This window comes from Gigantopelta aegis, chromosome 2 (assembly GCF_016097555.1).
Source record: "Gigantopelta aegis isolate Gae_Host chromosome 2, Gae_host_genome, whole genome shotgun sequence".
Classification (NCBI taxonomy): Eukaryota; Metazoa; Mollusca; class Gastropoda; order Neomphalida; family Peltospiridae; genus Gigantopelta; species Gigantopelta aegis.
This window is the reverse complement of record NC_054700.1, coordinates 40,692,568-40,707,543: the sequence shown is the minus strand read 5'-3', so window position 1 is coordinate 40,707,543 and position 14,976 is coordinate 40,692,568. Positions and strand designations below refer to the sequence as shown.

The following is a 14,976-nucleotide window of genomic DNA, read 5'->3' as shown; positions in this document are numbered from 1 at the left end:
GTTCTCCAGGTGCTAAGAAATCGCTAACGCATAGCACTGCACCCCCCCCCCCCCCCATCTACTCACATGCCAAGGATCCTTCCTATATATGAGGCATATTTCATAACGCGTAATGAGTAATATTTATCATGCGCCAGACTCATTTGATTGGAATTTTATGTTACCTTAATAATTAGTATTACGAGCACTTCTATTTGGCCATAAACCCATATTGTATTTACCCGCTTTTTATATGAAACCCGCGAATATTCGTAATTTATGGAAGCGGTGAGTGACTAAGAGCACTGGCCCCAACACTGAATATTATGCACCACCGACATCACCCCACCCCTATTTAAAAGGCAGATTAATATAACTGGCTCCACAGTATCTGGCATCTTCGAACGTCTATGAATTGTTGTACCGAGGTATATATGCGTGTGCTTGTTAAGAAAAAGATCCTGTCCTGGACGGAGGAACCGGCCGAGGCCGGTACTTGTGCCCAGGACAGGCGTGCACTACAACAGCTTGCTCTGAATGTGCACGTTAACCTTTTTGGCATTGGCAAGAAGAAGAATAAAGCCAATAGACATTGTATGTTTCCTAACTCGTGGTGGAATCTAGAGAATGTAAAACTGCCTGCTGTTTGAATCCATTGTTCTGTATTTCTCGTTCTTTGTCTTCAGGCTTTCACCAGCACCCCGTGTTGAACGTCTCAACACTTCTTGTAGCAATGTTTATAATTCAAGAAAATAAGATCAGTTTAACTTCGCATAGCCTAGCTGGGTTTTTTTTACACACATGTGTTGGTGAGGACAGCATTCGTTATTTTTGATAAAACATATACGAGTAATAACAATGTAAAGGCATACGACTGGCTGCTCCTAGGTGATGACCAGCCAGGGCCTCGTTTTATCAAGCGATCTTAACGCTAACATCACCTTAAGTGCATACCTGCCTTATGCTCTTAATGTGGTATTAGGGCTATGATCGCTTCGTAAAACTGGACCCAGTCGCCAGTGCCATACCCTCCAATGAAAAAACAGCACGATCAAAATGGATTACACTGCGACATATAGTTAACCTGAAATTGACTTGTCTGTGAAGCATACGTTAACTACAAGCGCTAGGGACGTAAGCAGGTTTTAGTTGGAAACTGAGGCGTTAAAATAATTTATGATTTTGACCTCGCGTGAGGCCTGTAAATTTATTTTTAAACTCTTTTTTTGAGGATATGTAAGAAACAGAATACCATATTCGTCTCCGTTAGATATCATTTATCTTACAACTCGTTTAACAACGTATCCAGCTCGCTTTCGCTGGTTACATAATTTTTTAACAACTCGTTATTAGATAAGTAGTATTTAACAGACACTCATGTAGTATTCTCTGTGTAGTCGAAATTAGTAACCAACGCGTAACATTTATTGTGGTGTCAGAAGTGCTAATGAACGTGTAACATTCCTCGTAGGTGAAATTACTGACGTGTAGTATTTGTCATAGTTGAAATTATTAACCAACGTGTAGCATTTCTCATAGTCGAAATTATTAACCAACGTGTAGCATTTCTCATAGTCAAAATTATTAACCAACGTGTAGCATTTCTCATAGTTGAAATTATTGACCAACGTGTAGCATTTCTCATAGTCGAAATTATTAACCAACGTGTAGCATTTCTCATAGTTGAAATTATTAACCAACGTGTAAAATTATTAACCAACGTGTAGCATTTCTCATAATCGAAATTATTAACCAGCGTGTAGCATTTCTCATAGTCGAAATTATTAACCAACGTGTAGCATTTCTCATAATCGAAATTATTAACCAGCGTGTAGCATTTCTCATAATCGAAATTATTAACCAGCGTGTAGCATTTCTCATAGTCGAAATTATTAACCAACGTGTAGCATTTCTCATAGTCGAAATTATTAACCAACGTGTAGCATTTCTCATAGTTAAAATTATCGACCAAAGTGTAGCATTTCTCATAATCGAAATTATTAATCAACGTGTAGCATTTCTCAGTCAACAATATTGACCAACGTGTAGCATTTGTCACAGTCGAAATTATCGACGTGTAGCATTCTCATAGTCGAAATGATCCACACATATGTCGCACATTTCATAGGCAAACTTGGATGCCAACAGTTCTGGTAAATATGTAACATTTATAAATGTTTCGAATTATTCACCATGTAGCCAATCTCCTTAAGTCGAACCTAATCGCATGGGTCACAAAAAGAAAAAGCACAATAAAACCCCCAAAACCCGTACCAAAACCCCCAGCAGCAACAAATACAACAAAAATCACCAACAAAGCAAAACACCCCCACACACACACCCTTCCAAAAAACCCCACAACTCACACACAACACAAACAACAAAACAACAACCCCCTCCCCACCAATATTAACCTATACAATTCGATGGCAGTTTACAGTTGACATATGTATTACATACTTGAGTTTAAAGCTAATTTTTTTTTTTTACATTTCAGGCAGGTCCCGAACATGCCGGGTGCCCCATTTATTTTAGAAAAGACCTCCCTATTTACAATAAACCAGGTTCTCCTTGAATGTGGCCAATAAAGACATATAAGTGTCAGTGCTTGTTTCAAAATAATATACATTTTAATTAGTGCATGTTTGTATTTTTGTTTTCTTTACTGTGATTAGTGTATATGGCTTAGGTGATGTGTATTTACAATATATAAACCTGGTTTGCGGACCTGGCCCCCAAAGCTACAAGTTTAAAGCTAATGCTATGGGGCTTTTAAAACGTTTTAGTGTTTTTTTAACGTTATTCATTTTAGAATGCAAGTTAATCGGTATGCAAACGAACCGTAATATTAGATTCCCTCTTTTTTTCATCTACAGCTTGAATTCCCTAAATGATATCTTATTGTTTATTTCCCTCCAGGCATCCGGATTTCATTTCGGGGCAAGGCGTTTGTTCATTGGACGGATCAGTCGATGAGAGGGGCGGGGCAGAGCAGATTCAGGGAGGTGCGGCACCACTCAGCAACAGAGGAATACCTCGACATTTCACTGGCGCTGCTGGCTAGAGGTAGGAATTTAATTACAGAAGAACACCTGTATACACAATCATGAGGTTCCATCGAACCAAATCAATTCCTATTGCCAATAATGTTAACGTTTACTAATAAAACTGATATAAGCAGCGCATCAACACACATGGACAGTACACCAATAAAAAGTGTAGCACCTCACATTTAATCTATCTGCAAGAAAATGGGGAGGGGGGGGGGGATCACATTCCATTTATGAGATTTAATTAATGTTTTTATTATCAACCGTAATTTTTGCTGAATATCGCAGTTCCATTTTTGTGGTACTCTGAACTAGTTTCAACCTGTGGTGTATGTATACTGCATAGCAACTGTATAACAAATAAAAGTGTATTTATTTATTGCCAATGGATAATACTATTTGCACAAATAATTAATGCCACATATTACTACCAATCACAGCTGCAGCTATTTTTACTCCGTAAATATTTGCACCTCGAACTTTGACACGGAACTCTTTGGTACCATGCAACCATGAGTATGTGCGCATGCACACAGGGAAAACTGACTGGCGTTACTGGTCATGTATTAATATTAATCACAAACAGCTGCACACAGGACTGGTTGCTTCCTAGAAATATGAAATGAAACACGTGTACACACCTTCGTTGGCGTAAGGATTAAGCGAGAGCGAGAGAGAGAGAGGGAGAGAGAGAGAGAGAGAGAGAGAGAGAGAGAGAGAGAGAGAGAGAGAGAGAGAGAGAGAGAGAGAGAGAGAGACAGACAGACAGAGACAGAGAGAAAAAGAGAGAGAGAGTGAGAGAGAGAGAGAGAGAGAGAGAGAGAGAGAGAGAGAGAGAGAGAGAGAGAGAGAGAGAGAGAGAGACACACACACACACACACACACAGACAGAGAGTGTGTGAGAGAGAGACAGAGAGAGTGAGAGCTTACACTTCACAAAATTCGGGATTTAGCTCGGTCGGCTAAGTGCTTTGCGTTGCAGGATCGAACCATCTCGGTGGATCCATTCAACTGATTGGGTTTTTTCTCTCGTTCCAACCAGTGCACCACAACTGGTCAAAGGCCGTGATATGTGTTTTCCTGTCTGTAGTAACGTACATATAAAAGTTCCCTTGCTGCATTAGGAAAAATGTAGCGGGTTTCCTATAATGACTGTCAGAATGACCAAATGTTTGACATCCAATAGCCGATGATTAATTAATAAATGTGCTCTAGTGGTGTCGTTAAAGAAAACAAACTCATTAACAACTGCCATACATTAACTCAAATACCCTGAATTGACAGTCCAAATACTTTAGGTGTGCATAGGCCAAATGTTAATACATGTATAACTATGCCAGACACCAAAAAAGCCATATGTGCTGAGATGTCGCTAAATAGATAATACTACATGAGTAGTCGTTGGATACCACTTATCTTACAGCGAGTTGTTTAAAAACGTATCTAACGGGCGAATGCGAGTTAGATTTGTTTTTAAACAACGAGTTGTAAGATAAATGGTATCTAACGAACACGAATGTAGTATTATATTTCTTACAGATCTTTTAAAACCTACTAAAACGTATTTATATTACGACACTCGCGCGACAGTTAACTTATACGTCACACAGTAATCAGTTTCAGGTTAACTTACGCATCACAGAACAATCAATTTCGGACGTCCTTATTTTATTGGATGGTATGGCTGTGGTGACCGGTTCATCACCGTGGCGCAGCCAGTCACAAGTCTTAAAAGTTATCTCCAGCATATGCAGGGCCCGGCAACATAAAGCACTCGTAACACTTACGTCAAACGTTAAAACCAAACAGTCATGTAAATCAATTTGTAATCCTTACATTTCAAAACAAAAAGTACTGAATACGTTTGGTGTGAAACTGCCATTATGCAACTTTGGAAGAGCCCATTATAACGCTGGTTTGTACATTTCTATTGACCTACCAAAGGAATTGTCGCACAGATTACGTGACTTAAAAAAACACTGCCTATGTGTTATTTAGTGTATATGTATACTAGTATATTAGGCAGTATTTTGTTGAACCATTTGGTAGGTGAAAAAAAGTGAAACCCTGCCTTTGAAAGATTGCAGTACGTTGATTCTCTGAAACAGCACTCTCTCCGTTTCTAATTAACGGGAATTGCAGGACCATGCCCCCTGGGCACTCATCTGGATCCTCCACTTGAGCATCGACATATTCCTTGTGTAGAAAACAAGTTTTATTCTTAACGTCTGCAGTACTTCTTATTGATCATTCCCTCTTGTCTCATCAAAACGTTATTGGCACTTTAAAATAGACCCTTGCTGAAAGGCAGCAGATAAATAGTCTCCATAGACTAAACTACTGCTTTCATCAATTGGTCACGTGGTTCGTGTATTATGCCATCTGCAGAGGAGATTGCATTGTGGGTAGGGGAGGATAGCAGATGCAATAGAACTCAGTGTAGTCTCGATTGTTCGTAGACTTGTCGAAACAAGGAAAGTTCGGGAACACTATGCAAAAAGCAATCAAATTTAATAGAGCTCAAGAGGGCGAACTCACTCCCTTAAAGGTGCTATATCAAAGTTGAAACTAGAATATTTCGTTATTTTCACATTTATTTGTAATAAATAACAACAGATTAATCGACTCCGCAAATAATGTACATAATTAACTGAGAATTCTAGAATAATAATCTTAGAAATGCTTGCACTAGACGACAAGAGGGGTTTTCTGAATTGTTTATGACATCCTTGTTTCTTTTGTCAGTTGATCACAAAGAATTCTGGGTGAACTTAGTGTGTTGAATGTGTACGCATAAAACAGTGAATGTTACTAGTTAATGTTTGTGACACACTCAAGATTTTTTTTTTTTTTTTTTTTTTTTACATTTCAGGCAGATCCCGAACATGCCGGGTGCCCCATTTATTTCAGAAAAGACCTCCCTATTTACAATAAACCAGGTTCTCCTTGAATGTGATCAATAAGAATCTACATATGAGTCTCAGTGCTTGTTTCAAAATAATATACATTTTAATTAGTGCGTGTTTGTATTTTTGTTTTCTTTATATTATTAGTGTGTATGACTTAGGTGGTGTGTATTTACAATATCTTAACCTGGTTGACGGACCTGACCTCCAAAGCTACAAACCGGGGGGTCCAGGTCTATTTTTTCTACAGTTTGTGCAATTTGCCAATCTTTTTCATAGTTTATATGTAATATCAAGGGCATCATTGCATGATGCAATGACCCCCTTGAAGCACCAGTGATTTAAGAATTTTTCTTTTCTGTTTGGCCACTCTAAGGCGGCGAAATATTCTACTTTAACCCTTGAATATATTAAATGTTTGAAAAGAGCCATTTCATTACATGGCTTATCTCCCTCTAAAAAATTTCTGGATATCCATATTACCCTTATCGCTTTACTCCAGAGAAAAATTCCCAATTGCGATGCATAATCTCCACACTCTCAAGATTCCGCCTCAAAAAAAAAACAAAACAAAAAAAACAAAAACATTATTTAGCAAAAATTAATAAATATATTTGTCAGGAACCCCATTATTGCAACTTTGACATAGCACCTTTAATTTGATTGGTTTTCATCGTATCTCAGGTGTCAAAACCAGTCTAGCGAGTAAACAGCGAGCGTACGGACTTCTGAACATGCCTTTCTTTCATTATTTCTATACCCCCATCCCCGTGTAAACATAATCTGAACGACCGTTCGCGTCTCACGTCAAGCAATATTAGGTATCCCCCACCCTTCCCCCATATACCGCCTTTAACATGTAATATAAATATAAGTATAAAACACATTCCATCACCACTCTTCAACAGACGTCGGGGGTGCGCCCAGCCCAGTGGTAAAGCGCTCGCCTGATGCGCGGTCGGTCTGGGATTGATCCCTGTCGGTGGGCTATTTCTCGTTCCAGCTAGTGCACCGCGACTGGCATGTCAAAGGCCTAGCTATGTGCCATCCTGGTTATGGGATGCCGGTAGATATAAAAGACCCCTTGCTACTAACTGAAAAATGTAGCGGGTTTCCTCTCTAAGACTATATGTCAAAATTTCCAAATGTTTGACATCCAATAGATGATGATTGATAAACCATTTTTGACCCAGTGGTGTTGTTAAACACAACAACCCCTCCTTATACACACACACACACACACACACACACACACACACACCCCCCCCCACGACGGATTCATAACTGATGAACGGCCCATTTTGATATTGCAATTTTGAATATTGGATGTTCCCAGACTTGTTTCGCCAAAAGGCTTATTGCGGCCGAGTCTAAAGTAGACGCACACTGTCTATCTTTCCAATACGACGCATTACGGCAGTGGATTGCGCTCGTGTCATACGACCCGTATTCTTTGAAAGCTCCATAACACTATTATATCTTTCTCTGTGGACGGATTAACGGTTTTCTACGTACAGAAATAACCCATTTAATGGTGACTAATGAAAGTAAGCCCAACACAGACAAGCAATATGGATAACTGACAATGGAGTATTTGAATGGGGCGATATATTACACAGCGAACTGTCCTGGACGGAGGAGCCGGCCGAGGCCGGCACCTGTACCCAGAACAGGCGTGCGCTGAATGTGCACGTTAAACACTCCGACCTGACCTAACCTGACCTGACCTGACCTGACCTGTCCTTACACAGCGAAATCCTTTATCTGTCGATTGCCTGAAACATGATTAGGCATTGGGGGAACAAAATAGCATTGTTTTAGATTACATTAATTTGCGCGTTTAAATATATTAATGTTTGTACACATATACATGTAGTAAGACTAAAAAGTAAACAAGTATAATATATTGTGGTCCTGTCAGCACGAGTAACGAGTAACGTCTATCCTTATTTCTCGTTCCAGCCAGTGCACCACGACTGGTATATCAACGGTCTTCAAATTCGGGCAAAAATTGTACAAATATTCTGGCAAAATGTGCAAACCTGAGATCCTTTTACCATGTATTTCCATCATTCTACCCTCAATATTAGTTGTAATCCGTGGCAGCGGGTTTCCTATCTCAATATCTGTGTGGACCGTCCTTAATCATATGTCCGACACCATATAATCGTAATTAAAATGTGTTGAGTGCGTCCTGAAATAAAACAATGTTTCCTTCCTCCTAGTCCTTTTTTTTCGCATAGTAGCTATTAAGAGAGAGTACTTCCTAAAAATAGCAGTCACATGACCATCTCGATATTGCCCTATTTTTCACAGAATGTATTCTAACATAGAAATTGAACTGAAATGGATGTAAAAATTAATGATGGTGTACTAACTTAAGATTTGTCATTCCACTCTCTGGAGTAGCAGTCTTTCTGCAGGCGAAGCAAGGAGTTTTTTTTATCATCTTTGGCAATCCTTTTATAGACGAAACCCTTAACCGTGTAAAAATTTCCTTTGTACTTTTTCTTGTTCAGAGATACGATTTGGAATTCGTTAATTGCATCTGTGTTGTAGGTTCCAAGTCTGAGGAAAAGAAAATACTGCCCCCGGGCCAGTACACGTACCCGTTCCAGATCGAGTTACCGTACAATCTTCCGTCGTCGTTCGAGGGTCAGTTCGGCTTTGTCCGGTACTGGGTGGTCGTCAACATCGAGAAACCGTGGAACACCGACTACTCCGTCAAGAAGGTCTTCACAGTCATCTGCCCTGTCGATCTGAACAGGGAACCCACAGCAAGCGTGAGTATTTACATAAAAGGTATTTACACCTGTCCCCCCCCCCCCCCCCCCCCCCCATTGGATGTCAAACATTTGGTAATTTTGACATAGAGTCTTAGAGAAAAAACCCGCTACATTTTTCCATTAGTAGCAAGTGATCTTTTGTATGCACCATTCAACGCACAAGATAGTACATACCGCGGCCTTTGATATCTCAGTCGTGGTGCACTGGCTAGAACGAGAAAAAAGTTAAAGTAAAGTTTGTTTGTTTTATTTAACGACACCACTAGAGCACATTGATATTTTATTTTATCATCGACTATTGGACGTCAAACATATGGTCATTCTGACTCTTTTACGACAGGCAGCAAGGGATCTTTTATTTGCGCTTCCCACAGGCAGGATAGCACAAACCATGGTCTTTGTTGAACCAGTTATGGACCACTGGTCGGTGCAAGTGGTTTACATCTACCCATTGAGCCTTGCGGAGCACTCACTCAGGGTTTGGAGTCGGTATCTGGATTAAAAATCCCATGCCTCCACTGGGATCCGAACCCAGTACCTACCAGCCTGTAGACCAATGGCCTAACCACGACGCCACCGAGGCCGGTAAAAAAGTTAAAGTACCCCTTTTTGAACAATGTATTCCATTGACGTTCCCCCTTCAGGAAGTGGGTCCATGTACCCTTTGCCCATGGCCCCGGCCTAAAATATTTTCTGGGTCCGCCCTACATTGTCACAGCGCTGAGGTACGTATAAATGGATGTACATCGCGGGAGACGGAAGGGGGAGGGGCTAGTTAGGGTAATTGTTCAGAAAACGCCTTTTCTTATAACTGTAGAATACTTGGCGGGTTCGTTCAACAATTACGTAATGCAAAACTTGGTATTATTTATACACCTGTTACCCCATGTAACTTTTTTTTATAACTCCGCTTTTCTTATAATTTGACTAATATCATTGGACTTTCTCTTTGAATTTCAGTTCGTTTGATTTGATAATAAATACTAGAGAAACAATCATTTGTTAAAGAACGAAATAACAATGACTCTGCATTTTATTTTATAAATGAAATGAGACACACGTTTTGAAAACGTAACTCTTAACCAACAACCACCCCCTCCCAAATAACTTGTCGTAACGCTTCTCACGAAACCGTCTTCTCCCAGAGCGTTACGTAATTGTTGAACAACCATTTTTTATTGTGCCATGCCTCACCCCAAATCGCCCCCCCACCCTTTTTTTTTTTACCTCAGTCACCACCGTTTATATTTTTATGTCGCCCAGTAGCACCACTCAATGCCACCGACAGTGTGATTGCCGTCCCTCCCGCACCAGTGTTGGTGCCCCCCCCCCCCCCCCCCCCCCCCATTATAAAATCCTAGCTATGCTAATGGCCCTGAACAGAGGTGAGATAGTGGAGATATTTACGACAGTCACAATGCGTGTGGTAGGCCCATGGTTCTTCCACTTTATTATTGTTAGTGCATGTTTACACTGGCTACCCCCGACTTCGCTGGCGGTGCTAGTAAAAACTTCATTTCCATTTTACAGACAGTTTCCTCATTTTACCGAGATATTCTCTGGAAGAAAATGTCTTAAACAGTCTGGTTTGTTGAATAATTGAAAAAAGGGAAACACTGCAATGGAACGCTATTTGTTGAATCGATTGCTTTTTAAACTATACTATTCAGTGCTATTTTCTTGAGGTGGCAATGTGGATTGGGGGGGGGGGGGGGGGGGGGGGCGTGAGTTGGCGGTTGAATCGTACCTAGTTTGATGTTTGATGAGCGTTTTAGCATATTTAAGAATAAAAGGGAAAAATGCGTCGAGCCAGAAAAAATATATGTGAGAACGTGTGTGTAAAATATGTCAGAATTCTAAAATGTTTGACATCCAACAGCCTATGATTAATAAATCATTGTGTTCTAATGGTGTCGTTAAACAAAACAAACTTTAACTTTTTTTTTTATGTTGGACACACACCTAAAATGGAGTTTGGCACAGGTTATAGGTTACACACCACCAATAATTACTCCATGCAGTTCAGTAGAATTTCTATGTCAGAACATACTGTGAAAAATACAACAATATTGAGAGGGTCGTGTGACTACTAATTTCAGGGAGTACTCTCCAATGACAACTAAGTACTTTACAAAAACAAAACAAAAATTCAATATGGGTTGAATATACCGCCTCATGTTGAAGGAAGGAAGGAATAAAATGTTTTATTTAACGACGCACTCAACACATTTTATTTACGGTTATATGGCGTCGGACATATGGTTAAGGACCACACAGATATTGAGGGAGGAAACCCGCTGTCGCCACTTCATGGGCTACTCTTTTCGATTAGCAGCAAGGGATCTTTTATATGCATCATCCCATAGATAGGATAGCACATACCACGGCCTTTGATGTACTAGTCGTGGTGCACTGGCTGGAGCGAGAAGCCTCATTTTGATGTTATACAAATGGCGGTACACCACTTGCACAAGTAGTACTTGTTATTAAGTAGTACTAAATATTACAAGCAACATCAAACCAATGGTTTATTTAAATACTACAGATATCAAACCTACCTGTAACCATGAAAGAAAAGTTCAAGTTTGTTTTGTTTAACGACACCACTAGATCACATTGATTTATTAATCATCGTCTATTGGATGTCAAACATTTGGTAATTTTGACATATAGTCTTAGAGAGGAAAACTTGGTACATTTTTCCTTTAGTAGCAAGAAATCTTTTATATGCACCATTCCACAGACAGGATAACACATATCACGGCCTTTGATATACCAATCGTGGTGCACTGGCTGGAACGAAAAATAGTCCAATGAGCCCACCGATGGGGATCGATTCAACGCTTTACCACTGGGCTGCGTCCCGCCCCCCCCCCCCCCCCCATCATAGAAATATTTTAAAAGGCATATCAGAATATTTTTTTTTATGAGGAACTATTTTCTAACCGGACTATATCAAGCTTGCAGTTCATATGAAGACTCTTTGCTTGTAGACCTTTTCTTTCTCTAATATTTATAAAGTATTTTCTGGATTGTGTTTTATTTTTACAAATATGGATAGGCATTAGAAGCGTGGGGGTGGGGGTGGGGGAGGTGGGACTGCACGTCATCTCTAAAACGGAGGCAGCCAGAATATATATGTGCCCCCTTTTGAAAGACGATTGAATAATCCATATACACCATTTGTGGCATGCTCTTACGCCAATAGAATGATGAATGGAATGTCCAGCCAGGTCAGTGATGTATGTAGAGTGGACCACAATGTCAGAGACTGACCACTATTTCAACACATGGGTCACGTGGTACTCGGTATCTCTCAGACTGTTGACCCACGTGTTTGACACCATGTCATCGTTTCTCGGTCGCCCGTGATATACGAGTTACATTCGAAGTAGCCATCTTGGATCTACTAGTGCAACCATAAGCGTACGAGTCTGGGGTCAGGGGATCCACTGCCCTCACTCCAGTGCTTCAGCAAATCGTCACAGTCTGGCAAAAATTATGGAGAAAAATGTCACACCATGTATTTCCATCATTCTGTTCACAATATTAGTTGTACTCCATGTAAAAATGCGTAGTGATTCGTTTGCAACCCTATATAGCTGTTTGGTAGTAATACAGATATGACGGGCGGGCCGTTATAGAAAGTTTGTTTTGTTGAACGACACCACTAGAGCACAGTGATTAATTAATCACCTGCTATTGAATGTCAGAGATTTGGTAACCCGCTACATTTTTTCATTAGTCTAAAATGTGTCCCTCAGATGAGAGGGCAACTTCATTTATGTTTTTGGTACTTCTGTGTGACAGACAGACACAGATTCAAATGTTAAAATAACACGGGAAAGTCACAAGAAGAAGGTATATAAATAAAATAGTTTGGAAAACTCGTCATTTGAGGTAGAACCTTCAGAGGAGCAAAATGCAGACCAGTACAAGTTGTACGTTACCGACGTGGACCCGTTTCTACAAGTTGCAAGCACAAGGCAAACTTCAGTCTCACTGCGAAATTCAGCGAAGCGGGAAACGTCAGCTCAGTGTGGATCGATGTCTAAAATTCTACGATCCCATGTGGCAAAAAGAAAAAGTGGAACAGAACAAATCCCCGGCACCTAATGTGGTCATGGTGTCCCCCACGCAAACGGTGGTGTAGCAGGCCAAGGCCAAGCAAAAACGGAAACAACAACAAATTGGTATGGGTTGGAAAGACCCGAAACGGAAGAAGCATTTCTAAAAGGACTATAAAAGGAATCACAGGGGCCAGACAATGTCATTTCACGTTGAAACATTGAAGAGTTAACATCATGAGTCAGTATGTTCCCTAAACTTTGAATATCATGAATAGAAGGTCATGTCCCATATGTGCAAAGATTTATTCCAAACCATGGAATATGATACGGCACTGGGAAAATATACATATTTTACCACAACGAACACTAGCTCCTGCTCCAGCTCTGGCTCCGGCTCCGGCTCCGGCTCCAGCTCCGGCTCCTCTGGCTCCGGCTCCGGCTCCGGCTCTGGCGATTGTGCTAAATATTGTGTACAATGATTAATTCCATAAATACAGCCGTAATGGACGCGAACATCATTATAACTATAACATAGAAGTTCAGGGTTCATACACCTGGGAAACAAACAAAAAATTCCAGACCTTTTCCAGACTTTTTCCAAGACAAATCTTTTTTCAAGACTCACGTTACTCAATAATCAGTATATAAAATTACTTGAAATTGTCATATTTATTGCGCAAGCGCGTACTTAAAATCTTCGGGAAATGTCGGCAATAGTTAGTCTTGATTTCCAAAATGTACGTTAGTGCCAAGATCGAAAAACGCCGTCAGATTCCGCCGGTTTCACGCAACCGAAATTGTCTACATGAATCCTAAAGACGAATTTCCATACTTTTTCCCAACCAACTCGCAAAAAAGGTATTTTTCCATACTTTTTCCAGGTCTGGAAAATGGATTTTCAAACTTCCATACTTTTCAAGGTTTTGCAGACTCCGTATGAACCCTGAAGTTGCTATATACACGGCGGCCATGAATGTAGTCTCGACTAATGAGGGCTGGCTATCCCACGTCTGTGGGATGGTGCATATAAAAGATCATTTACTACTAATGATAAAATCAAGCGGGGTTCCTCTTTAACACTATGATAAAATTACCAAATATTTGACATCCAATAGCCGATGATTAATGAATCAATGTGCTGTAGTGGTGATTGTCGGGCACTTGTCGTGTTATTGTATGAGACGGTCCCTGGAAGACGGAATGGCTGAGTGGGCGATCATGTGACGCAACGTCACGATATAGATCGGCGAATTTAGAATTCTGCTGTCCGGAGTTTGCCGAAGCTTAGCTGAATATGCGTGCTGTCTGGTTTCTTTCTGTAGTGTGTGTATTAGTGATTAATATCTGAATTTGTTTTAATCATGGAACTCGAAAATGGTCGATGTCAATGTATTTGACGTCAAACATATGATTGTTGTGGTATTAGAGCGGAAATCTTTGACTACTTTTTGGTGGTCAGCGATTGCCAAAAATTTACATAGCTTGGTCTCTGACTGTAATGAGAGCGTATTTATGTCCAAATGTCCGTCTAGCTCTCTTACAGTCAGTGTACTCGGGCTACCATAGCACTAGTTACATCTAGTAATATATAAATCTGAAAACATCAGAGATGCTTATATTATTTAAGTTATGTTAAGGGAGACACGGGTGAATGTGCGCTGTATTCGCCACTCCCGAGGAAAACCAATGAGAATGCTGCCACCTCTGCCCCACTATGAGGGGAAATGGTCGAGAGGCACCCTATATATATTTGTATGTTATTTGCTCAGAAGGTAAAAAAAAAATCCAGCTTTATGTTTTTTCCTGGTTTTTTGTTTTTCCAGATGTTGAGTCGGTAGTTTGATTTATTATGATTTATTGTTAATAAAAGAAATCCCACATCCTTCACACCGGTTAATATTGAGAAAAATGATTAATTTTGACACAGCTTTTCATTTAATTTCCTTTATTATGGGTACGCAGGAACCCGAATTTTCAATATTGCAAGCCCTTAATATCTGAATAGTAAAACGTCAGTGGCACGTGTATTCAGCAGAGCGCCTGTTCGGAAGACTCGAGATTGAGTAGGGAAGTGTGGATGTGTTCTCGCTTTTGCAGCAAATATAACATTAATGTGAGTAAAACGATTGCAGGCAACTGCATAAACACGCCGTAAATAAGATCGCACTGCCAGATATCGAGATAC

At 40.2% G+C, this 14,976-nt stretch overlaps 1 protein-coding gene across 1 annotated transcript in view; it reads left to right on the top strand.

Annotated features, from left to right (window-relative positions):
• Positions 1–14,976, top strand: part of LOC121385589 (arrestin domain-containing protein 3-like) — a 44,280-nt gene that overhangs the window by 16,840 nt on the left and 12,464 nt on the right. Inside the window, exons 3-4 of the mRNA XM_041516331.1 lie at positions 2,899–3,045; positions 8,495–8,718. Of these exons, the coding sequence (XP_041372265.1) occupies positions 2,899–3,045; positions 8,495–8,718 (371 nt within the window). The remainder of the gene's footprint in view (positions 1–2,898; positions 3,046–8,494; positions 8,719–14,976) is intronic.